At 42.9% G+C, this 24,237-nt stretch overlaps 5 protein-coding genes across 10 annotated transcripts; 3 read left to right on the top strand and 2 right to left on the bottom strand.

Annotated features, from left to right (window-relative positions):
* Window positions 1-400: 400 nt before the first annotated feature.
* Window positions 401-2,667, bottom strand: LOC126799246 (pentatricopeptide repeat-containing protein At2g37310). The gene has a single exon (XM_050526408.1). The coding sequence runs from the start codon at window positions 2,661-2,663 to the stop codon at window positions 663-665; it is 2,001 nt and encodes a 666-aa protein (XP_050382365.1). The 5' UTR covers window positions 2,664-2,667; the 3' UTR covers window positions 401-662.
* An 8,379-nt stretch (window positions 2,668-11,046) lies between these two features.
* Window positions 11,047-13,057, top strand: LOC126799685 (dirigent protein 17-like). 4 transcript variants are annotated; one of them, XM_050526928.1, is made up of 2 exons: window positions 11,047-11,319; window positions 12,130-13,057. In XM_050526928.1, the coding sequence occupies exon 2, from the start codon at window positions 12,161-12,163 to the stop codon at window positions 12,785-12,787; it is 627 nt and encodes a 208-aa protein (XP_050382885.1). In that variant the 5' UTR covers window positions 11,047-11,319; window positions 12,130-12,160; the 3' UTR covers window positions 12,788-13,057. The 4 variants fall into 4 exon arrangements, with proteins under 4 accessions (XP_050382885.1, XP_050382886.1, XP_050382887.1 ...); XM_050526929.1 differs by having other exon boundaries at window positions 12,123-13,057; XM_050526930.1 differs by having other exon boundaries at window positions 12,097-13,057.
* A 444-nt stretch (window positions 13,058-13,501) lies between these two features.
* Window positions 13,502-16,391, top strand: LOC126798997 (uncharacterized). 3 transcript variants are annotated; one of them, XR_007672573.1, is made up of 3 exons: window positions 13,502-13,609; window positions 14,285-16,229; window positions 16,377-16,391. XR_007672573.1 is itself a non-coding variant. In XM_050526100.1 (2 exons), the coding sequence occupies exon 2, from the start codon at window positions 14,297-14,299 to the stop codon at window positions 15,803-15,805; it is 1,509 nt and encodes a 502-aa protein (XP_050382057.1). In that variant the 5' UTR covers window positions 13,502-13,609; window positions 14,285-14,296; the 3' UTR covers window positions 15,806-16,389. The 3 variants fall into 3 exon arrangements, 1 of the variants encoding a protein (XP_050382057.1); XR_007672572.1 differs by having other exon boundaries at window positions 16,344-16,389; XM_050526100.1 differs by having other exon boundaries at window positions 14,285-16,389.
* Window positions 16,392-19,522: 3,131 nt separating this feature from the next.
* On the top strand, window positions 19,523-21,112 carry LOC126799149 (pentatricopeptide repeat-containing protein At2g37320). The gene has a single exon (XM_050526279.1). It carries the CDS (start codon window positions 19,523-19,525, stop codon window positions 21,008-21,010), a length of 1,488 nt encoding a protein of 495 aa, XP_050382236.1. The 3' UTR covers window positions 21,011-21,112.
* Window positions 21,113-21,225: 113 nt separating this feature from the next.
* Window positions 21,226-23,203, bottom strand: LOC126799150 (uncharacterized). The gene is made up of 6 exons (XM_050526280.1): window positions 22,914-23,203; window positions 22,692-22,830; window positions 22,482-22,572; window positions 22,326-22,373; window positions 21,630-21,730; window positions 21,226-21,541 (listed from the first exon to the last, which is right to left on the bottom strand). Exons 1-6 carry the CDS (start codon window positions 23,125-23,127, stop codon window positions 21,409-21,411), a joined length of 726 nt encoding a protein of 241 aa, XP_050382237.1. The 5' UTR covers window positions 23,128-23,203; the 3' UTR covers window positions 21,226-21,408.
* Window positions 23,204-24,237: the final 1,034 nt, after the last annotated feature.

The raw sequence follows: 24,237 nt of genomic DNA, 5'->3' as shown, positions 1-24,237 counted from the left end.
AGAAAAGAAAACCATAGGCCCATGCATGGCTCATTCCTCTTGTCCCCTAGAACACCAATAATGCAGATCGAAGCTGGTGGAAATGACTCATATGAGCAACTATGCATATATTCTTTACTTATCTCAAGGCTTTGTGCCGCCCTTTACCATTACATTCACCACCTTCGACTCCCTGTAATTTTCCTTGGATCTTGAGCTAATGGTCAAGTGATGAACCTAATGACCATGAGGAAATGGTAAAGCTGGATGTAAACATTACTGTATGTGGTGGACTGGTGGTAAATCCCCAAATGGGTACCTTGGTCACCACAACACAGCCTTGCAGGCACGATGCCTTTGCGAAAGGAGACACAATGATAATCTTGTAGATCAGAATTCGGGGATGGAAAAAGTATTATGCAGTTTCCTTTGGATTCTTAGACAGCAAGCAAGGATTTTACAGTTACCTTTATAAAAGTAAAAGGCACAGCATACCGAAAGCTATATACATTAATGAATTAATGATAAGTCTGATGATAAATTTCTATGGCAAAAGATGTGAGTGGTCAACAGCAAAGTGCAAAGTGGGTGTAAAAAGAAACACCCGAATTCCTTCATTAGACTTACTGAACGGATCTCGGCGAACAGTGTGAAAATGCCATGCCGTATGATCCTGTTTTGGATCATTCTTCCTGTAAAAATTGATCTTGGCTACAAACATTGACACTCTCTTCATTCAATTCATCCTGCAGAACATACCCTTTCTCTTTCATCAATCCTAGCAATCCTTGAAGTATATCGTAAACCGCTTCAGTTCTTACATTGGATCCATCCCTTGCTATGAAGCTGTGTGTTCCATCACTTGTTCCAATCCAGCTAATACCGGGAACTTTCTGTAATCCAACTGCTTTCATTTTTTCCCTGATCATATCAGCTTCTTCCCATCTCCCAGCTTGTGAATATAAGTTTGCCATAATGATATAGTTCCCGGTATTCTCAGGCTCCATCTGAAATAGACGGTCACAAACAAATTTTCCCAATTCAACATTACGAGCAACTGAAGCCCCATTAAGTAATGCACCCCAAACTTTAGCAGATGGCTCAATAGACATGTTTTGTATAAACTCTGCAGCTTCGTTGAGTCTCCCTGCTCGGCTAAGAACACCTACCATGCATGCGTACTGCTCAACCGAAGGGCGAATGCCATATACCGGAATCATGGAGTTAAAGATTTTCCAAGCTTCATGTACTTCTCCAGAGTGAGAACAAGCTGTTAATACTGCTGTGAACGTTACTTCATCTGGCTGTATCCCACAACCGAGCATCTTGTGAAACAGACCAATAGACACATAAGCATTTCCGTGAGCAGCATAAGCTGAGATAATTGCAGTCCAAATTACCAAGCTCTTATATTTTGATTGATCAAAAACCTGTTGTGCCCCAGAAAGAAACCCCGACTTTGCATAAGTATCAATAATAGCAGTTGCAACATAAATATTCCAATCAAAATTGTTTCTGATTGTATGCGCATGTATTTCTTTCCCTACTTTCAGATTTGAAAAGTATGAAATTGCAGGGAGAACACTTGACAATGTCACGGTATTTGGTTTGAATCCATATGCCTGCATTTCACGAACTAAATCAATGGCAGCCTCATGTTGGTTGTTCTGAACCATACCTGAAATCATAGCATTCCAAGTACTTAAGCTTCGGTCAGTACATTCTCGGAAAATATCCATTGCTTTATCAACAAATCCGTGAAACATGAAGCCCGAAACCAATGAACCATATGTAACCTCATCCTTCTCACTCATCCCATCAAATAACTCTTGAGCACAATCAAACTTACCACACCTAGCATACAACCCTATCAGAGCATTATAAAGCATGACATTCATCTCAATTCGACTCTCATTCAAAAACCGATGAACCTCCACACCAAAAACAAGATCACTGGACTGTACACACGCCTGCAGCACACTAACTGCAGTCACATCATCAGGCCTAAACTCCACAGACTCCAACATCTCCCTGTACAACTCTTTACACTCTCCATAATACCCAGCCTGAGAATACCCAGCGATCATCGAATTCCATGACACGGTATCTCTCTCCGGCATCCTATCAAACAAGCACCTAGCCATTCCAACCTCATCACACCTCGAGTAATAAGTCATCAAGCAATTAGCAACAAACACATCCGAATCAAACCCATTACGCAGAACAAAGCAATGCACCTCCTTCGCCAAATTGGAACCCGAAAACAAACCCCCCAGAGCCTTCATCACACACGTAATAGTGAAGTTATCCGGCTTAACTTCCGGTGAGGTCGACGCCAACATGGCCGAGAACACCCTCAGAGTATCGGTATACATGTTGCTAGTGGAGTACCCAATGAGGAGGGCGTTCCAGGCGAAAGTGTTCTTGTGGGGAATATCGTCGAACACCTTGTGGGCTTGTTTGAGATGGTTGGCTCTGGAGTAGAAGTTGATGATTTTGGAGGCGAGGAAGTTGCCGGGCGTGACGGAGGAGAGGACGAGGCGGGCGTGGAGCTGCTTGGCCTGACGGGGGAGGCGGCGGTCTGTGAAGTGCTGGAAGAGGCGGCCATAGGCGGCGAGGTCGAGGGCGCGTTGGATGTTGGCTTGGGGCGAGATTTGAATGCTCAATGGCTTTGCAAACCTCATTCATTTGTTGTTGTTATAACTTGCAAGGTGCGACTGCGGCTTTACCCTATTATAGTTTTTGTGTGTTTTTTTTGGTCTGAATAATATTTGTGTTCTGTTCCGGGAGAATTACTATTCTACCCTTGTGTGTCTTAGCCTAATAGGTTTCCTGTTAGGAGATAGATTAGCATATCCGTAGTAGATTAGGACTCCGAATCCTACGGGATTGTGGTGTTGTAAATGCCTATATATAGGCCCCCATATCATTCAATAAGATACAAGTATTTCATCCTCAAACACGTTATCAGCACGAAGCCCTAAAAACCCTGAATCTTTTAGAGCCTTCCGAAATTTTTCTTCCCTTCCTGCCGCCGCCGCAAGCTTCCTGCCGCCGCTCGCAGCCCCTGCCCACGCAGCCCCTGCCCTCGCAAGCCCCGCAGCCCTGCAGCCCTGCAGCCTCGCAAGCCCTGCAGCCCCGCAGCCCCGCAGCCCTGCAGCTCCTGCACGCAGCCCCGCAGCCCCGCAGCCCTGCTGCGCGCCGCTCGCCGCATTCGCCGTTCGCCGCATTCGCCGCTCGCCGCATTCGCCGTTCGCCGCATTCGCCGCTCGCCGCATTCGCCGTTCGCCGCATTCGCCGCTCGCCGCATTCGCCGTTCGCCGCATTCGCCGCTCGCCGCATTCGCCGCTCGCTGCATTCGTCGCTCGCTGCTCGCCGCTCGCCGCACCTGCTGCTCGCCTCAAAGCATTCAAAATTGCTTCTCCCGCATATTCACGCAAGAGACGTGAAAGTCACAAGCAAGGACTTCGCTCAAGAGACGCTACTCCCGTATATTACACACCTTCCAAGGTAAATTTTTATAAACGTTCCCGCTTTTGAACGTATAGATATATTATATCGGGCGCTATTAGCCTTCTTCTTGTCTTAATTCCGGCCTTTCTTATAACGCCGATGAGACTATAGAGGGATGGGTTTCCCCTCTTGGTCGATGTTTTCTGTGTGACGGTCCTGGGGGAGTCATGATTGTTTTGAAAGGGAAGTTAATCGATTTTCGTGTGGTCGCCTGAGTGCACCGCTGTTTTGGGTGCGATCATGAGTATCGCCGCTTGCATCGATTTTTTCTTGTGACCATATACGTCACCCCTTCTAATTCCTATTATACTTGAATCTAATCGATTCTGTATTCGTGTTTGTAGATGTCATCGCCATCTCGACCGGAATTTGGCCTTCTTGATCTAGAAGGAAAGGAATACCACCGCTGGGTTTCCGACATGGAACTCGCGTTTGAGAGCCGAGGGATTGAAGGCATGTTTGCCGACCCTCCTGCTGATTTCCCACCTATGGCTAAGACTCAGACTCTCATCTTTATGAGACGTCACATCCATGCAACTCTCAAGAGGCAATACTTGAACGTAAAAGATCCTAATGAATTATGGGACAAACTACGCTTGCGGTACAACAACGTTCATGATAAGCTTCTTCCTGAATTGACCATTAGATGGGATAACATCCGTCTATTGGACTATAAAAGAGTGGATGAGTTCAATTAGGATATGCTATGCTTGCAATCCGATCTTGGCACCGTTGGTGTCATTAAGACCGACCTAGATCTTCTCAATAAGACATTGGACACGTTTCCAATCAACTATGAGGTTCAAGCTCATACGTACCGCACTCATGTAGAAGAAGGGAAGATCCGGTCTTTTGCCGACTTAATGGCACTCTTGGCTAAAAAGGAGAGACATTCTGAAATTCTCCTCAACAACAACAATAGACCTGTTGGCACTAAAAGAATTTCTACGCCACAGGCTAACTATGGGAAAGCTCCTAAGCAAAAGAATCAATCAAGGAACGCTCCATATCAGCACCAAAATAACAACTCTCGTGGTGGGAGGCAACAAGGCCGATCTCGGCCTCGGTCCAATACATGGACTCGTGATGGTGGCGGCGCCGCACCCTCAGGGGGAGGCCGCCCCCGTCCCAAACTCCAAGGAGGCCGTGCGCCTCCTAATGCCTCCACTTCCGGTAATGGCAAGTCTCCATGCTTCAAATGTGGCTCCTTTAAGCACTTTAATCGCGATTGTCGCGCGAGCAAAGAGATGATCAAGGCTTACTCCGCCTACAAGAAGTTTCTACAACCCGAATCGAATCATGTGGATGAGGACCATGAGATCGAGACTCACCATATCTCCATGAAACCCGAGCCCCTTGCTTCTAAAGCTAGGCCTCCGGTTGCTACCATGGTTACTCCCGACTTTGATTAGTCGTTTTAGCTTCTTTAGCTTTATGATTCAAGTATCGTTATGGCCAACCGCCATTGTTATTTTCATTGACTTTGTAATAGTCTTTTGATTTTGGAATTAGAAGTTTATGTGTGATGTATTAAAGATTGGCATTCAATAAAATTTCTCATTTCTTGCTTACAAGACGATCTCTTTGAGAATTTTATTTATCCGACACATAGCATGATGATCAACGTGTGCAACTCACGTGGTTTTTAAATTGGACGTTTTTTGGGTCACATGGGACCCCAATAGCACTACATTGTGAATTTGGAACTTAAAATTCGGAAAACGAACCTCGGAACGTCGAAAACGACGTCGTTTTGCCTTGGCCGGCCCCGGTTACTATTCCGGCATTTCCGGCACGTTTTGCCGGCGTATTCGCCGTCTTCCGGCCATTTCCCGGCGTTTCCGGCACCGCCACTCGGCTCCTGCCGGCGTCCCCTGTCGGACCTGAAGTCCCGGCCTCCATACCGGCCAGTTTCGACAGCCGCCGGCCGGTTTTTCCGGCAATCGGTGCCGCCGGTTTTCCACCGAGTTTTTCGACGATTTTTTCGTCGTTTTCTCGTGATTCTTCCGGCATATTGCAGCAGTCCCTGCTGCCACGTTTTCCTCGTCCAAAATTCACCCGGTTTAGAGTTCTTTTGACATGATTTTCCGGTTTGTTTTTCCGGTTTTCTCGAAGTCCGTTATATGCACTCACCGGTACTCTTTGTGTGTGTTTCCACACCATTTTTGGATGGTTTATACCACCCTCGTTTACTGTTTGGTATTTCACTGCTTCAATACCATGATTTCCAACTCTTTAGTTGAAGAATGTAGTACTATTGCCATGTGATACATTCGATGGAATCGCGCTTTGTTCCGATTCCCTTTCTTACAATATCCTACGGCGTATTGTATAGAATTGTTCCCGTGTCACTGACTCTCTTAATTGTCATTTTGTAGATGTCACGCGGTGAAATCGAATGTCTAGCTGATTGCGGAACCACCCACACTGTCCTACGGCACAGGCAGTTGTTCACGGATCTAGTGTTTTCGACTTCTTCGATGACTACAATGATTGGCTCGAAATCCATCATTCAAGGAAGAGGCACTGCTTCTTTCATGTTGCCTAATGGTACGACTCTTAACGTCGTAGACGCTCTTTATGCGCCGAAGTCTCCCCGCACCTTGCTAAGTTTTAAGGACATACGTGCCAATGGTTTTCACCTCGATACTTATGTTGAGAATGGAGAGGAATATCTTTGCGTTACCTCTGAGAAAGCAGGCCATCGCCGCATCTTAGAGAAGATGAAGAGTCTTGGGAATGGTTTGTATCTCACTTCCATTCGGATCTTTGAATCATATGCGGTTGAACGCAACTTTTGTGACTCGGACTCTTATATGCTTTGGCATGCCCGTCTCGGGCACCCTGGACGTGATATGATGATTAGAATTCTTAAGAATTCACATGGTCATCCATTTTTCAAGTCCCGGAAGCGATTGGAGGATCACCTCACCCGTGCTCCGCACGGTGAGGCCGTGCCGACCCATGCACCGCATGGTGAGGCCGAGCATGCCTCACTCGGCAGCTCCACGGCTTTCATGCCGTCGGTGGCGGCATCCCCTCCTTCACAGGAGCTTGTGATGCCTCCCGTGCTTTCACATGCCTCCATGGCAATTTCTGATGCCCATCGCTCGTTTTGCAAAGCTTGTTCTCTTGCTAAATTTCAAGGAAGTCCTTCTTTTGCTAAGGCTTCAACCGAGAACATTCCATTCTTACAACGTATCCAAGGTGACATTTGTGGACCTATTCAACCAGAATGCGGACCTTTTCGATATTTTATGGTATTGGTTGATGCATCGACGCGTTGGTCACACGTCGCATTGCTATCCACAAGGAATGCTGCATTTGCTAAGTTATTAGCTGAGATCATCAAACTTCGGGCTCACCACCCCGATTATACTATCAAATCCATTCGTTTGGATAATGCTGGAGAATTCACCTCCAAAACTTTTGATGATTACTGCATGTCTATTGGGATCGAAGTTGAACATCCCGTTCCTCATGTTCATTCACAGAACGGTCTAGCAGAGGCTACCATCAAGCGTATTCAGCTTGTTGCTCGGGCAATGGTTATGGGTACTAACCTGCCGGTCTCTGCGTGGGGATATGCAGTGTTGCATGCAGCGACACTTATTCGTTTCCGACCCGCGGCTAACCAAGCGTTTAGTGCGTACCAGATGGTAACTGGTTACGAACCCAATATTTCACACTTACGCATCTTTGGTTGCGCCGTTTATGTGCCTATTACGCCTCCGCTGCATACTAAGATGGGTCCTCAGAGACGATTAGGTATCTATGTTGGCTATAATTCCCCAACGATTGTCCGCTACTTAGAACCAACCACCGGAGATCTCTTTACTGCAAGATTTGCAGATTGTCACTTTGATGAGACATGCTTCCCGTCGTTAGGGGGAGATGGGAATGTTATCATTCCAAATGAACGTCAGGAATTGACGTGGTGTGTCCCCACTATGTCTCATTATGATCCCCGCACTGCTCAAAGTGAGTTAGAAGTGCAACGCATTATCGACCTCCAGAAAGTCGCAGATTCGATGCCCGACGGCTTTGTAGATATTGCTAAAGTGACGAGATCAAACATACCCGCTGCAAACGTACCGGCACGGTTGGATGTCCCGAAATACGGGCGTGGAAGACAAGCTCCTGGACCTAGCAACGTTGGCACCGCCCCTGACAGTGGGACGGAGGCCGACGGCGGCACCACCGTACGCCGTGGTGTTGCCGGCGCCCCTTGTGGCAACGATGCTGAGATGGCCCGACATGGAGCAGCTTCGGCCTCGGCTCCTCAAAGAAAAAGGGGAAGACCGATAAACTCTAGGGATTCAAAACCTAGAAAGAAGCGAATGACTAAGGCACAGCGCGTCATCAACGATGAATCACCATCGTATGAAGTTGTCTCTGATTACAGCTATGTCCATGAATCAACTCAAGTGTTTCCGTGGGACGCTATGGAACCTTGTTTGATGCCAGAGAACAACGAAATCTCAGTGAACTACACAAGTGAGCAGTCGGTCCGAAACCGAGCCACCACATGCATTGATGACGTTTTCGCTTATTCCGTCGCACTTGAGATCATATCTGAAGACGACGTTGAACCTCGCTCTGTAGCTGAATGCGAACGCAGAGCAGATTGGCCGAAGTGGAAGGAAGCAATCCAGGCAGAACTTGACTCATTAGCGAAGCGAGAAGTCTTCGGAAAGGTTGAATTGACTCCAAGAGATGTCAAACCTGTTGGACATAAATGGGTCTTCGTTCGTAAGCGTAATGAGATGAACGAGATCGTGCGTTATAAGGCAAGACTCGTGGCGCAAGGATTCTCACAACGACCTGGTATTGACTATGAAGAGACTTATTCTCCTGTTATGGACATCATTACCTTCCGCTACCTTATTAGTCTGGTAGTGTCCGAAAGACTAAACATGCAGCTTATGGATGTGGTCACAGCTTATCTCTATGGGGATCTTGACGCAGAGATATACATGAAAGCTCCTGAGGGACTACCTTTACCTCCATCAAGTGCCTCCAGACCACGGAGTGCTCATGCAGTCAGATTACGTCGTTCGTTGTACGGGTTAAAGCAATCCGGAAGAATGTGGTACAATCGGTTGCATCAATACTTGGTGAGAAGGGGTTACAAGAATGATGAACTATGCCCATGCGTGTTCATACGAAAGACAAATTCCGGATTCGTCATCGTTGCGGTCTACGTTGATGACATGAACATAATCGGTACTCTTGATGAGATTGAAGAGACCGTGTCTTATCTGAAGTCGGAATTTGAGATAAAAGACCTAGGGAGGACGAAATTCTGTCTCGGCCTTGAGCTTGTGCATAGGGCCGACGGCATCTTAGTGCATCAGTCAAATTACACGCAGAAGATGCTTCGACGTTTCAATATGGATCTATGCAGTCCATTGTCTACTCCTATGGTCGTCCGAAGTCTAGATATCAAGAAGGATCCCTTCCGTCCTAAAGAGGATGATGAAGACGTTCTTGGTCTTGAAGTTCCATACCTTAGTGCGATTGGGGCACTATTGTATCTTGCTCAATGCACTAGACCGGACATATCTTTCGCAGTGAACTTATTAGCTAGATTTAGCTCCGCACCTACGCTACGTCATTGGAATGGAATCAAGCATTTGTTTCGATACTTGAAAGGTTCCCTTGACATGGGATTGTTCTACCCCTATTGCAGAGAGAACACCGCCACGGTATCTCCCCACACCACCGCCGTCGCCGACCCCGGCCTTGCCGCCGTACGCCGCAGCGACGCCGCCGGCCGCCATGGCGTGGAGACCGTGCGCGGTGCCGAGAGCAGCCACCGGTCCCGTGCAGCTCTATCCCCCGATGCAAAGACTCCAAACAACTTGTTAGTTGGTTATGCCGACGCAGGGTACCTCTCTGACCCTCACAAGGCTCGTTCTCAAACCGGTTATGTGTTTACCATTGGGAATACGGCGATATCTTGGAGATCCACAAAGTAATCTCTTGTTGCTACTTCTTCGAATCACGCGGAGATCATCGCTCTCCATGAAGCAGTGAAAGAATGTGTTTGGCTACGATCACTTGTTCGCCATATTCGTGATTCTTGTGGATTAGTCTCTACAACTGATCAACCTACGTGCATTTATGAAGATAATGCTGCTTGCATAGAGCAGACAAAGTTAGGTTTCATCAAGGGAGACAACACCAAGCATATTTCGCCTAAGTTCTTCTACAACGTTCAACAACAGAAGTTCTTGAATGTTCAGATCAATCAAGTGAGTTCAGAATCCAATGTTGCGGATTTGTTCACCAAGTCTTTGCCTAAATCTACTTTTGTGAAACATGTGAAGAGCATTGGCATGCGTCGCTTATCGGAACACTAGAGTTTGGTAGACTTCAGGGGGAGTCTACATCACATGTTAAGATCCTTAAGTAGTTGGTGCGTTGTGCTCTTTTTCCCTTCGATCAAGCTTTTGTTTTACCCAAGAGGTTTTTGTTTTGCTTGACAAGGTTTTTACCGAGGCAACGATGTGTGCACCATGCAACCTAGGCATGCGACACAAGGGGGAGTGTTCCGGGAGAATTACTATTCTACCCTTGTGTGTGTCTTAGCCTAATAGGTTTCCTGTTAGGAGATAGATTAGCATCTCCGTAGTAGATTAGGACTCCGAATCCTACGGGATTGTGGTGTTGTAAATGCCTATATATAGGCCCCCATATCATTCAATAAGATACAATTATTTCATCCTCAAACATGTTCATTTTTTTTGTTACAGACGGAGTCAAAAAAACCCAAACAAGAAAAAACAAAAAAAATAAGACTTATAAGACACATAAATCATATTGAGCAGCATGCTCATGAGGCTCATCAAAGTAGGTAGTACCTAAATCATGACTAATACTGGCTTTGGCTAGAAGGCACACCTAGAAATCAATAAAACCCTAAAATTGAATATATCAGAACTAAAAAAAGGTAAGTATATTGGTGAGATGAAGTGTTTGACAAGGCATTGAGCAATTCTAGTCAATATGCTTGTTGGGGAACACTTGCATTCTGGTTAATTGTCTCAACATAACCTAATTTGGTTAATACCATGTTTGCACCAAATGAAATGAGCTTATGTAACACCTCATGTTTATTATGGTTTGGTGTTATGATGCGTGCTCAGATTGGTCATCATTAGATAACAGTAACATAGTGCTTCTAAACTATAAACCAAACCAGTTGCTTTTAGTATCGTGTAACACCAAACCGTCCAAACATGGTTCAATGTTAGTACACATCAAGGCAACATATAGTATCAACACATATATAGCTGGGGATAGTCTTAAAAAATGTGTAATGCGTTGCTGCTAACTAAATGTGTATTAAATAGAAATGATGTATGATATTTATTTACCTAAATGAAAGAGATCTCTATATCAAATCTTCCATGTATTCCCTAAAACGAAACTCTAAATTAACACTCTTTATTTTACAGTACACATCCCTCATTTCCTTTTTAACAAGTTTGAACTGTAGAAGAGAAAGGAGAGTACATTAAGAACCAAAAAAAAATCATGAGAGTCAGCTAGCGGGGGAGTGTTTGAAAATGACCTTGGTATCCCCGGGGAAGACGAGAGAAAATAGGATAAATCCCAATCACAAAATCACCTGATACAGACAGTCGGACAGTTAAAGGGCTCTGCTGTGTTGTTAGTTTGAAAAACCAAGATTACAGCACCGCTACTTTTCTGAATCCAACCCTCCGCCGCCTTCTCTTTGTTGACGCAAACCCGGCTCTGCTAAAATGATCTGCCGCTGGGGAACCGAGATTTGGTTCGTTCGCGCCTTCCCAGTCTAATGTAAGCAAACTATATTCCTGCTATTAAATTTTTTTTGTTGTTGTTGTTTGTGAGCTTCAATTATGGTTTTATTGTATCTGAGCTTGAGCTAAGTGGAAGAAAGGATAATATTGTCTTGAAATTTTTTTAGTTTGGGGAGATCATGAGAGGTGTTTTGGCCTTGGATGCATTTAGTAGTGGAACTTTTAGTGGATAATTGGTGAAATTTGGTGTAATTCAATATCTCTTATTCTCTTATCTATGTTCCAAGTCTTGTTTAGAATTTGTGAGGTTTTAGGGCGTAGGTGTACTATATACCATCTGTTTTGATCGGATAGTGAAATTTTGGTTTGAATTGTCATTGTCATTTTTGTGTGTGGTTTCCTTTTAAATTACCTTATTTTGTGGAAGAATGTTAGCAATGCGGGGTCTGTTAGCGTGGATTTGTTGTTCCCCTTGAGAGAAGGGGGAGAGAAATTCGAAATATGAATACGTGAGACGTTTTTGAAATGATATCCGAGTGAAAGTGGGAATACTAAGGATTGGAGCCCGAGATTTATATGCTTATTTTTGGGGCACAAGTATGCAATTGTGGAGGGGACGAGCTTGATTATGCTATATATGTCATGATATTTCTATTTAGTATTATAATTGATTTTTGGTACTTTTCTTGGTTAGTTTCCCTGCATGTGCTTGCCTGCTCAGTTCTTGGTATCAATTTTTTTCTACTACTTGAACTTGAAGTGCTAGTTTTTTTTTGTTGCATTGTAGAAGCACTATGCTTGTTTTGGAGGTCAGAGAATGATGTCTTGATCTTACATAAGATTACAGCTGTTTGCCTTTCTGAGGAAGAGTTCTAGAAATGAAAAACAACAGTAAAGAGCCGGCGGAAAATGGTTGCAAAGAGCAGGAAGAATGGACCAACAAAGGGCAGGAAGTAGAGCCCTCATCATCATCAGCAGCATCGGTTTATGAAATTCCAGGGGAGCCTGCTGTTGTCATTGATGGAATGCTTGTGGTTCCCCCAAGTGATGGCTCTCTTCAGTCTCTTGTATTCTCTGAGGGTGTGAATGATGCAGCATCACTTGGAAATACAAGATTTGGTGTATGGTTGGTTGGAAGGGAAGTACGAAAAATGTTTGGTGGACATTACTACTCTGGTACAGTGACCGAGTTTGATGAAGAATCAGGCTGGTGGAGGGTTGTGTATGAAGATGGCGACCTTGAAGATCTCGAGTGGAATGAGCTGGAACGGGTGCTTCAGCCCTTGGATATTATGGTCCCACTGAAATCGTTAGCCCTGAAGACTCTCAAGAAAAGTAATAAGCCTGTCCAAAAATCCAAGAGTAGTGTGGTTCGACCTGCAAAGCAGAAGTCCAGACGTGGAAGTAACGGAGTGGTCTCATCGCCTGAAGATGTTCCGATGAGGACTCCAGAGGTAAAACAGTCTGGTACGGCCGTGAAACAGTCTGCTAAAATGGACAAATGATTTGATGGTTGCGCTAGAAGTTAGAAGAAGCATTTCTCATCCTCAAAAAGGCGCTGCATCAAGGTGAAATTTAGACTAGTGGATGATACTCTGCTATGAGTCATTGTAATGTTGTATTGATCGAGTACATTACCTAGATGAGGTTAACAAGACTAGTAACATTCATGATGGTATTGTACTGTTTGTATCTGCAAATGTGCTGCAGTAATTTCTCATAGTAAATTTGCTCTTGTAGAACTGTGCTTGGAACAATGAGATAAAACTATTGAAGTCGAATTTGATTACCTTAGTAATTTTGGTGACTGCATTGAACCCCTTTAGTTGCCACACTTTGGTTCAGAATTGCAGTCCCTTATAGCTCACCAATCTGCTGCTTTAAGTTCTCTTTAATTCATTTTAGTATTAACTTATCCAAATTTTACCTTAGTACCGTGTTTTTAACCCGACGTAATTTCTTATGTTATGTTATCAAACTGGCGAATCATCTGAAGAATCGAGTCTGTTCACAGACTACTCTTTTCTCACAATAACATTTCCTTAACACTAATCTAATCATTACAATCCCCACTAATCAACTTGACAAAATTGAAAATCTTTAATGAAACTCCTTTTACTGGCTCTTCCAATCATGTTGTTCCACGTTGGCATCATCTTCCTCAGCTGGACACCTATATTAGGCATAATAACGCGTCTTTCATTTTCACATATGAAATCAAAACCTTCTCCTTTTCTCTCCTTCAATCTGGAATTCTCTATGGATTTATGAATGATCGCGTCCCCCATTTGCTCTAAAGCTCAACGATTCTTGGAGTGGCTAACAAGGTACTCTGCAAACTCCGAATCTATTCGTAGCATCACAATTCGAATCTATTTTGTATCGAATTGTGAATCTATGCTGTTCTACAATGATTACTGCTCGTTTGGTATCGTCTGAGCTTGAAATTATTTTTGCAGAGAGAACATAGGTAGATTCAGAAAGTTAAAAAAAAAAAAAAGACTACTTTCAGATTCATTTGTAGTGTTTGGATGGAAAAAGGAACTATATGAGTTGAGGTTTTGTTTGATTTAGTGGTTACGAGTTTTCGATTTCCTCCTAGGTTGATGTCTCGATTTTTCTGTGGCTATGTTTTGATTTCTCGATTTAATCGAATTTTAGGTGGTGACAATGTGACAATGAAATACAAGTTTAGGTTTGGAATAAATCAGAGTTTTTGAAATTTCGATGATGCTTGTTCTAGGTGTTTGATTCTTTTAACAATGGACATATACTTTTTGACTTGTTATTTGTTACAAGTGTGATTTAATTTTCTTAGATTAGCACAGCCTCTGTGAGTGTATCATATGTTTGCACTTTGCACATAACAAGGGATACAATTTGCAATTTTTCCTTGGTTGATTATGATGTATCGGAGAAAAATGGTGGATTTCAATGCTCTCTGTAACTAACTGGTGATGCTGTCCGCTTAACTATTGTTTAAATTGGCATTTGACTCCCAGATTGAAGAACCAATGAAACTGGAATATACTAATACTCTAGAAAGAGTAATCATGTCAGCTGAGCAGTTGAAGCATGAAGAGAGTTCAACGGAAGCATTATCATGTCAAATGGCTACGGAATTGAATCAGAAGAGAGATATAGTCGCTGCACATATTTTGGTCCAGATGGCCAATGAAGATTCTGTGTTGCTTCATCAGAGGTTAAGTTTGCACGGCTTGAAGCATAACATGAAAGGGAAGCCGAGAATGAGGTGGAAAATGATAGGTGATAGAGTAGGAGAGGGTGATAGTCATTCTGAAGTGGCTAGGAGAAAGGCCAACTTTGTTGCAAAGCGCCAGAAAGCTGCAGTTAGAGGTCCAGTGAATGCTGCAGATAGTGTAGTCTTAGCTTTAGCAGCAATGCCATGTTCTGGAAAGAGAAAACGTAAAAAGCTGAACATTGGTCTTCCACTATCTTCTCCTGGACCAGGGTTTATGAACTGTAATGTCAGTGAGGACCGGTATGACAATTTATATGAAGAGGGTGGATATTTGGATGGTCACGAGCTGACTAAGAGATGGGGAAATAATCATCAGAAGTCATGTGAAGCTTTCATTGCGGATCACCATGGTCAAATGAGCGTGTTAAGAGAAGAAAATATACATGTTGCAGGCCCAGTAAACATACCTAGACATATGAAGAATGATGTCAGAGAGGAAGATGATGACGATTTGCATGAGATGTGGCAGGTTTTGGATAGTCATGAGACCACTGACAGATGTAGGAACAATGATCAGAAACCAGTTGGAGCTGGTTGTGAGGATCATCACGATAAATTAGGCATATTAAGTGCAAGGAAGCGGAAAGAAGTGATAGGATCCTACTTTAAAAGGGATTCTGAGGATGTTGCAGTACCAGTAAAAATGCCCTTCAAATTGCCAGTTCGAACTGTTGATAGACTTCATCCAGTTGGGAGCCCTCCTCCACCACCTCTGGCTTCAATGGAACCATCATTAAATGACAATGAAAGGTTTAGGCATGTGAGACGTAGGAGGAACATCGCCACTTTCAGGCCGAGCTCCAAAGAAGTAAGAGCCTACTTTCATAAGGAGGAAGCTTTGAGGTACTTAGTCCCGGATAGGGGATTTTGTTACACAGCACTGGATGGTAGAAAGTCTGCGGTCGCTCCTGTACGAAAAAAGAACAACAAATGCATAGATCATGTTATGCTTAGAGCTGATAGGCCACTGGTTGTCTCTATATACTGTCTTGTGCGGGATGCAGCTGCCAGATTACCTGGAGGTATGGGTACCAGAGCAGATGTATGTACACTCATGCGGGACTCACAGTATCTACTTGAAGATGTCACTGATGAACAACTCCATTATCTTGCTAGCAAAGGACTGGACAGGCTCCACTATGAAGATGATCCATGCGTTAGGTATGATGGGAAGGTGTGGGTTTATTTACATCGAAATAGAGGGGAGGATGACTTTGAGGAAGATGCTGCGTTTTGTACTTTCTACTTGAGGAGAAAGTAATGAAAAGTGTACGATATTGAAGCAATTCATGGAAGAAACTTGCACATTTTTCACAGTAGGAAATGACAGAAAGCAGCTAGCTAGCTATTTTGTTGTGGATCAAAGTAAACTTGAACTCTGGTCATAGGTTCATATGCTGATTTTGTACATGAAGCCATTACAAATTCTTCCATTTTGATTCTTATATTGCAACTGAAGATTGTTGCTTATAATCTACAAACTCTCAAGAAATTCAAGAAGCCTAAACAGAAATCAGACAGCTGAGTGGCTCAACCGCCAAAATAGAAAGCCAAATGTATTGGAAGTTTGGGAAAGGAGGTCTCAGTGATGCAAAACAGTCTGCTAATGGAGAAATGATTCAAAACTTAGTTCTGTAAGGATTTCGAAACAGCACATCTCATACTCCAAAAGGATCCCGATTAAGGTGAAGTTTCGACCTAGAATTTCCTGATATTAGTCACAGTTGTTTTGGTTAACATATTAAATCAGGCCAACAATACTGTTAATACTGTTAATATTCTCGATTCATCTTGTACAGTTTGTAAGTTGTAACTGGCAAATGTGACTGCAGAAATTTCTGATGACCTTGGCGTTGTAGATTTCTACTTGAATGATGGTTGTCAACTATGGAAACCGAATTTGGTTAGCTTGGTAGTTTTGGTAACTATAACTTTCGGTTATGCTTTCATTCAGGTATTGGTGCAGGATTGAATCTGTTTTTTTTTTTTTTTGAAAGGAAGGATTGAATCTCTTGTCTGCCGCTTAGCTGTGTCATTAAAAATGAAGCGGTACTTTTACACAAACTTTAGCTAGTACGTTCTCAGGTTCTTATTGTTGATATCAAGTGTCTTTTTATTGCCTGTAGCATATGGGACATTTTCACCTTGAAGATATGGGTTTACCACATGCGCCTTAGATAGTGTGTAATCATCTCATTTTATGTTATGCAATTGATAATTACAGATTACATTCTATAAATTTATATCATCAACACGTGAATTTTAGGATTATCACGTGTCTATTAGAATGACAACACGTGCATCCACATAAAAGTCAAATGAAAAGAGGAAACTTAATCGGCCTATCATCAATTCATATTACACGCCCAATCAAATTATCTCAAATCACATAGACGTGATGATCCAGGAGGGCATGTACGTTTACCAACAAACATTTCGTGGCAATATTTATGTACATTTGCCTTTGCCGTTAAATAAAACGTCTGACCTAGTGACTATTTTCCGGCGTAAGATTGGTTTAGTATCACCGAAGAATCTACATGTTTAACGATGTTATTGACAACTTCCTAATTGCTTGCTATATTCCCTTCTTGTCCTTTCACGCCAACATCCCTCAACTTTCTGTGCCACGTCACCTTCGTCCACCCCCCCCCCCCCCCACACTTTCTCCTCAGCAAGAATTGTGAACAAGACGTTTTGCCTCTTCCGCTCGTACTCTCTGTAATCAATCAAACGCTCCGAAGCCTCTGATTTATTCCACTAACGCGGTATTGATCCATTCTCAATTTCTCATCAAGTTTTCTTTCAGTTCTCTAAGAAAATAGAATGACTTAATTTAAGAACTAGGAAATCAATGAAACTAGCTATTGCTCACATTTTCTGAAATCTGAAGCCTAGAACTAACCGTCTGATTCAATTTACTCAACTTTTTCTCTGCAACCGAACACATATTGTATATTTCGTTTGTTACAATCTCATTTTTCGTTTTGTTGATCATTCTTGCTATTTAAGCTTTTCCTTAAATTTATTGCTTAATTGGTTGTATCATTTTCTATATGTCTGGTAGTTTGAATTCTCCAATTTGTAGAAAAACTAGCTATGAACTGAATATCATGGGCTTTTAGGGCTACAGGCTCCGGATTGGACTAATGGTGATGAACTGATGATGACTATTGTTGTTTGATTTTGTTGAGTTCTAGTATATAGTAATAAACTTCTACGTTGTGACTTTTTCGTTAATCTGTGATTAATCAATTCACTATCTTAATTTAACAAGGGATTTGTATTTTAATTTGGGGTTGTACCTTGGTGAACTGTGATGCAGTGGATGAAATTGTTGTAGTTCAATGCATATGAAAGCAGTGGTGATGATGATGTTATTTTGCTTTGTTTTCTAAAAGTAGGATTCTTCTCAATGGAGGCCGTTGAGTCTGTGAGCGTGGTTGCGCGAAGTCATGCGCTGGAAGGAGTAAGCATGTTTTCTGTGCAATTGAAGCATGAGGAGAATTCAGGGGGAGCATCATTCTGTCCAATGGCTACTGGATGGAAATGTCATCAGAGGGACATAGTTGCTGCACATATTTTGGTACAGATGGCTAATGAAGATTCTGGTTTGCTTCGTCACAGGTTAAGTTTGGATGGGGTAAAGCATAGCATGAAAGGAATGTAGAGAATGAGGTGGGGATTGGGAGGTTATAGTCATTCCGAAGTTGCTTGCAGACAGGCCAAGTTTCTTGCAAAGCGCCAGGAAGCTGCCTTGGCAGGTCAGATGGATGATGGAGATAGTGTAGTCCTGGCTTTATCAGCAATGCCATGTCCTGGAAGGAGAAAGCATAGAAAGAAGAACATTGGTAAGGAAATATCTCCTCTTCAAGAAAAGTATATGAACTACAATGTCAGTGAGGACAAGAATGACTATTTGTATGAAGGGTTGTTTGGTGAGCTGATTGATAGATGGGGAAACAATGATCAGAAATCAATTGTAGCTTGTCTCGAGGATTCTCATGATAAAATAGGCGTGTCAAGGATAAAGAAGCAGAAAAGAGAGACAATATCCTGGTTTATCAGAGAAACTGAAGATGGTAAAGAGAGAATTCATCATGTCAGAAGCCCTCCTCCACCACCTCTGGTTTTGCTGAAACCAACATTAAATAATAGGGAAAGGTTTAAGGGTATGAAACGTAAGATGAACATTGCCACCATCAGCCCAAGCTCCAAGGAAGTAAGAGCTCACTTTCATAAGGAGGAAGCTTTGAGGTACTTAGTCCCGGATAGAGGATTTTGTTACACGACACTGGATGCTAGAAAGTCTGCAGTAGCTCCTCTAGCGAAGATGAACATCAATAATTCTCGATATCATGCTATACTTAAACCTCACAGGCCGCGTCATATTTACACCGTATGCCTTGTGCGGGATGCAGCTTCTAGATTGCCTGGAGGTATGGGCACCAGAGCAGATATATATACGCTCTTGCGCGACTCACAGTATCTGGCTGAAGATGTCTCTGATGAACAGCTTAACCAAGTTGCTAGCAAAGGACTGGACAGGCTGCATTATGAACTTGATCCATGTGTTAAATTTAATGGGAAGGTCTGGGTTTATTTACACCGAAATAGAGCGGAGGATGACTTTGAGGACGATGCTACATCATCCACCTATGTAAGAAGAAGCAAACGCAAAGCATTTTGGGGCAATGCAAGCAGCTAGCTAGCTCGTTTGTTTTTGGTTCAAGGATGTCTTGAACCTCAGTTATAGATGTGTCCTCTTTTTGTACATGACAGCATTACAAGGTCTTTCATTTTGATATCAATATTGCAACTGAAGAATGTAAGCAGTAGGAGACATCTTGGTTCAGATTATTATAGGAAATTTACAGTACAAATGTACAATTTCCCCTTTTTTTTGTCCTTTTTTTTTCTTGAAACTAGAAACCTATATATATAGTTTAGGTGTTGAGCTTTGTTATTCCAAGAATGAATGGGATTCTCTTTCAGATTGGGGAAGAGACTTTCTCACTCTTTTCTACACACACATTCTGGTCGGTTGAGACCATCACCTTCTCAAAAACTCAGACAAATATTACAACAATCTAGGAAGCATTCCAACGCTTTGAGAGTTCTTGACCTCATCACCCCAAAGCCAACCATCTCTGCACCTCGTCGCCAAGCCCATCTTCGGCTCATTGAGGGCTTTCTACGCTCAGATTCCGATCAATTCAGCAACCCTTCTTCTCTCTCTTCCTCACATGCATCAACACAATTCTCTGATTTATTCAATGAGCTGTTCGATTCCAGCTCAGTTGATTATCTGAATGAAAGCTTTACGGCCGACGCGAGTGTTATATTACAAGCCATAAGCTCATGCGGGTCTAAGCGTGATCTTCATGGCAGCTCTTTGATAAGCTTTTACAGCAAGTGTAGTGAATTGGAGAACGCATATAAGGTGTTTGATGAAATGCCGGTGAGGAATGTGGTGTCGTGGACTGCGATTATTTCGGGGTATGCACAAGAGTGGCAGGTTGATGTGTGCTTGGAGCCTTTGGGTTTAATGAGATGCTTGGGTTTAAAGCCGAATGATTTTACGTATGCGAGTGTTTTGAGTGCTTGCACAGGCAGGGGAGCTCTTGGGCAAGGAAAATGTGCTCACGGCCAGACGATTCGGATGGGTTTCGATTCGTACATTCACATTGCTAGAGCTTTGATGTCGATGTACTGCAAATGTGGGGCTGTTAAGGATGCGCTTTACATGTTTGAAAATCTGGATGGCAAAGACACTGTGTCTTGGAACTCCATGATTGCAGGGTATGGGCCACATGGGCACGCGCTGCAGGCCATTGGTCTTTTTGAAGAAATGAAGAAGCAAGGGTTGAAACCTGAGGGCATTACTTTACTGGGGGTTCTCTCTGCGTGTCGTCATGGGGGTCTTGTAAGAAAGGGTCTGCAGTACTTCAATTCGATGGTTGAAGAACATTGCATTCAGCCCGAACTAGATCATTATTCGTGCATTATAGATCTCCTTGGTCGAGCAGGTTTATTGGATGAGGCTCGAGTGTTCATTGAAAAGATGCCTATTCATCCCAACGCCGTTATTTGGGGTTCACTTCTTTCTTCATGCAGGGTTCATAGGAGCGTTTGGATTGGCATTGAGGCTGCAGAGAGCAGGCTACTGATGGAGCCAGGCTGTGCCTCTACGCATGTGCAATTGGCAAACCTGTACGCTAGGCTGGGTTGTTGGGATGAGGCAGCGAGAGTAAGAAAGCTGATGAAATATGAGGGAATCAAGACAAGTCCTGGGTTCAGCTGGATTGAGATAGGTAATGAAGTTCCCAGATTTAGAGCAGAAGACGGTACAAACCTCAGAATAATAGAAATAGTTGGAGTCTTGGATTGTTTGGCGGGCCACATGGTCCGCCTCAAAGCTTCAGGTTGTGAGCTTCAAAAGCAAGAGGAGAAGGATGCTTCGTGATGCTTTATAAACACCTATTCTAACTTCCATACCATCAATTGGAGGGTGAAAAGAATTTTCCTGTAGATTCATAAGATGGTGTCTAAATTATAGTATAGGCAATACAATCACATTTTTCTGTAATATATGCAAGTGTTCTGAGAATGTCAATAAGAATAGAGAACCCATTTTCACAAAGGCCATCAGTAATCCTCTCTTGAAAGAAAGAAAATGTAGAAACCATAAGCACAATTTCGCTATTGAGGGAAAAATTTGTAGCATGCTATAAGAGGGTAGAATATCTTAGGTTTATAACTACATGTCAATCACAATGAGAAAGTAAAACTATGTATCCTATCCTCATCTTATGTCTCCTAGACATGCTACAGTGACGAAAGGAACGAAGAAACCAAAACACATTACTGGAGAACACGCATCAACACTTGATTGTTTCGAATGTAGCCTCTGTTCCTTGTGATGTATGCATTCATCGCCTGGATTGGTGAAGGAAACAGAACAACGGCAGCTTTAATGGGTTCCGGTTGAGCTTGTCTGCGTGTAATTTTATATAAAATTCACATCAAGATCAATAAAGATACACATAAGGTAACGCATTATACACTATATACTACACACTAACCTCAAAAAGATTTTAATGGAAGAGGATTGATATGAAGTTCCAGACAGAAAGCGCTCCACGTCTTCCGCATATGATATTAGAGGGAGTCCCTGAATTAATACCTGATCAAAGCATGGAAGTGTATTTAAAGATCAGAAAAATATTCAGCAACCCAATAAAAAAAAAAGTGGAACATGACTAACACAGTAAAAAAAAATACCAAAAATATCCTCCTACTTTTACATTCAGTCAGATCTTTCAGATAGGTATGCCAATCATAGTAAAGCAGGCGATGCCGCTATCATGCCAGACTACAGCAGTGTCTTTTTTTCTTTTTAAGGGGGTTCTATAATCACTTGAGCCTAAGGAAAAGGCTAACTCCTCATAAGTGACACAAAGATTATTCTCTGATCCTGAATTCGTTTTCAGTGTTAGATAAAGACGGACATGAATTGTACACAAATTTCAAGCTGCCAGGTTTTAAATTTATTTAGGCTCCCACCGCCATGTAGTATAAGGTGCTCTCATACTCAATAGGATAACAGTGCTCTCACGGTTACAAACCTAGTCCTACTGCTGGGTCCATACAAGTGATTCTTTTGTTGCTTGAAGTAACACTAAAACAAACTAACCTTGCTCTAGTCAAAAGGGAAAAAGCAATCAAACATTTACCATCCTTATTCACCATAAGCATAGAAAACATAACCATCGACTTACAGTTTTTCCATCATAACAAGGCACAGATTCCCACCTCTGTCGATCAGACTGTCATCCATAAACCAAGCATCACAAGTAAATAACTAAACATACATGTACTCAAAACACAAGATGGGCAACAATTACATATAAGCAAACTACTCATGGCAGCATTACCCTTTCCAATCTGAACATCTGGGCCAGGCCCCGACTTCGAAGCACCCTAATTGCATTCTCAAAAGCTCTTTGAGACCGAAATTGCACCATCCTAATAACCACAACGACAACAACACACCCAAACAATCAAGCAAACCTTTCACATTGCACATAAATTCATAAATATTCATTATCAACAACAAGACAAATGAACAACCCAAGTGAACTCACATTCCGTTGGGCACGAAAATCGTATTGTACTGGACTTTAACATCGTCCAGAGTCAGATTGCAGCCTTCCAGCAAGTTCACAATGTCGGTCTTCAACGTGTTCCTCGTAATCCCAATCAATTTCCCATAAACCGCCGCATCTGGTAATTTCCACATTTAAGCTCACAGAAATCGAAAACCCTAAACTCATGAAACAATTGAAATGCGGAAATGGGTTTTGTACCTGCGTTTGGGGTTCGAACAAATTGGTCGACTGTTGCATCCGGCGACGGAGGTGGTTGTCCGGGTGCGGGGTTCTGAGGCGGTTGCTCCGCTGCGGTGGAGAAGCGTCGCGGCGGGTCGCGGAGGAGGGAAGGGAGGAGGTGGTGATGGTTTTGTGGCCGGGCGGCGAGGGTTGATCTGAATGGGGTTCGAAGAAGACCACCCAGCTTTGACATTTTGGCGATTTTGGGGATTTTGGAGGTGTTTGTTACAGAGTGAGTGAGCTGGTCACCTCCGCTGGAAGGAGGCTGGTTTATTTTGGAGGGCGGGTGATATTCCTTTTGGAAATTGAAAATTGAATAAGATGCAATAACTTTTGCGAAATTATGAATATCGCCCTTACAAACTTGATAGTTGATACTGTATACGGAGCTAATTCCAGTACATATGAGTTCTAAACTGAAAGAATGTTAGGGTAAAACTTCGTTTAAAATGATGTGGATATATAATCTTTTATTTTACGGGATATTCAATGTAATACATAATATAAAGTCTCATTATCAATGAATAAATATAATGTTTCTCTCTATTCTTCTGTAACATGTTGTCGACATGTAGTTCTAACCATGAGTTCCTAGGTCTAAAACCCTAAAATTCTGAAAAATAATTATGTGTGCCATGAAAAATTCAACAGAAGAAGATGAAAAATCTTTGAAAAAAAATTCGACAAAAGATGACGAAATAAATTGCATAAACCGATTTGCCCTGGGAACCCAGAATTTTGATCTGGGCACCCCATCTCTCCCTTCGATCTCCCTTGATCGGTTTTTCCTCCTTGCCGATGACCTGCAATCTCGATGCTCCTGCCCAGATCATCATCGTCAATAACCCAGAATCGGCAAGCCACCACAGTCACCTGCATGGGTAGTTTGACGACATCGCTCCTCCATATTAGAATTAGGGCACATCGTCGTCGTCTCCTCAATTCGGCGTCCAATCCAACGATGCAGCACCAAGCGGCCTTGATGCTCGTCGAACCCAGGCCGGTGGTGAACCTGAAACGACACAATGCTTTCCAGAAACCGATGACATCTGCTCAACTCAGCGCCACAGTGTTCTGCTCAACCCGAATTTGCATATCCGATCTAGATCTTTGGGTCCAACTCGACCCAGTTTGGAGGATTTACTCCTCGGGTAAATGCACACGACAATATGAAATTGAATGGCGAGAGTCACTTCGCGGCGTATTCTTGGAATCAAGCATGATCGTGAAAATCAAGCAAGAGAAACATGTATTATGTTGTTTATTTGGCAAACAAACAAATATGTTTTAATTAGCGTTGCTG

This window comes from Argentina anserina, chromosome 6 (assembly GCF_933775445.1).
Source record: "Argentina anserina chromosome 6, drPotAnse1.1, whole genome shotgun sequence".
In the NCBI taxonomy this organism is placed as follows: domain Eukaryota; kingdom Viridiplantae; phylum Streptophyta; class Magnoliopsida; order Rosales; family Rosaceae; genus Argentina; species Argentina anserina.
Note: the sequence above shows the minus strand (reverse complement) of the source record. Positions and strands in the feature narration are given on the sequence as shown.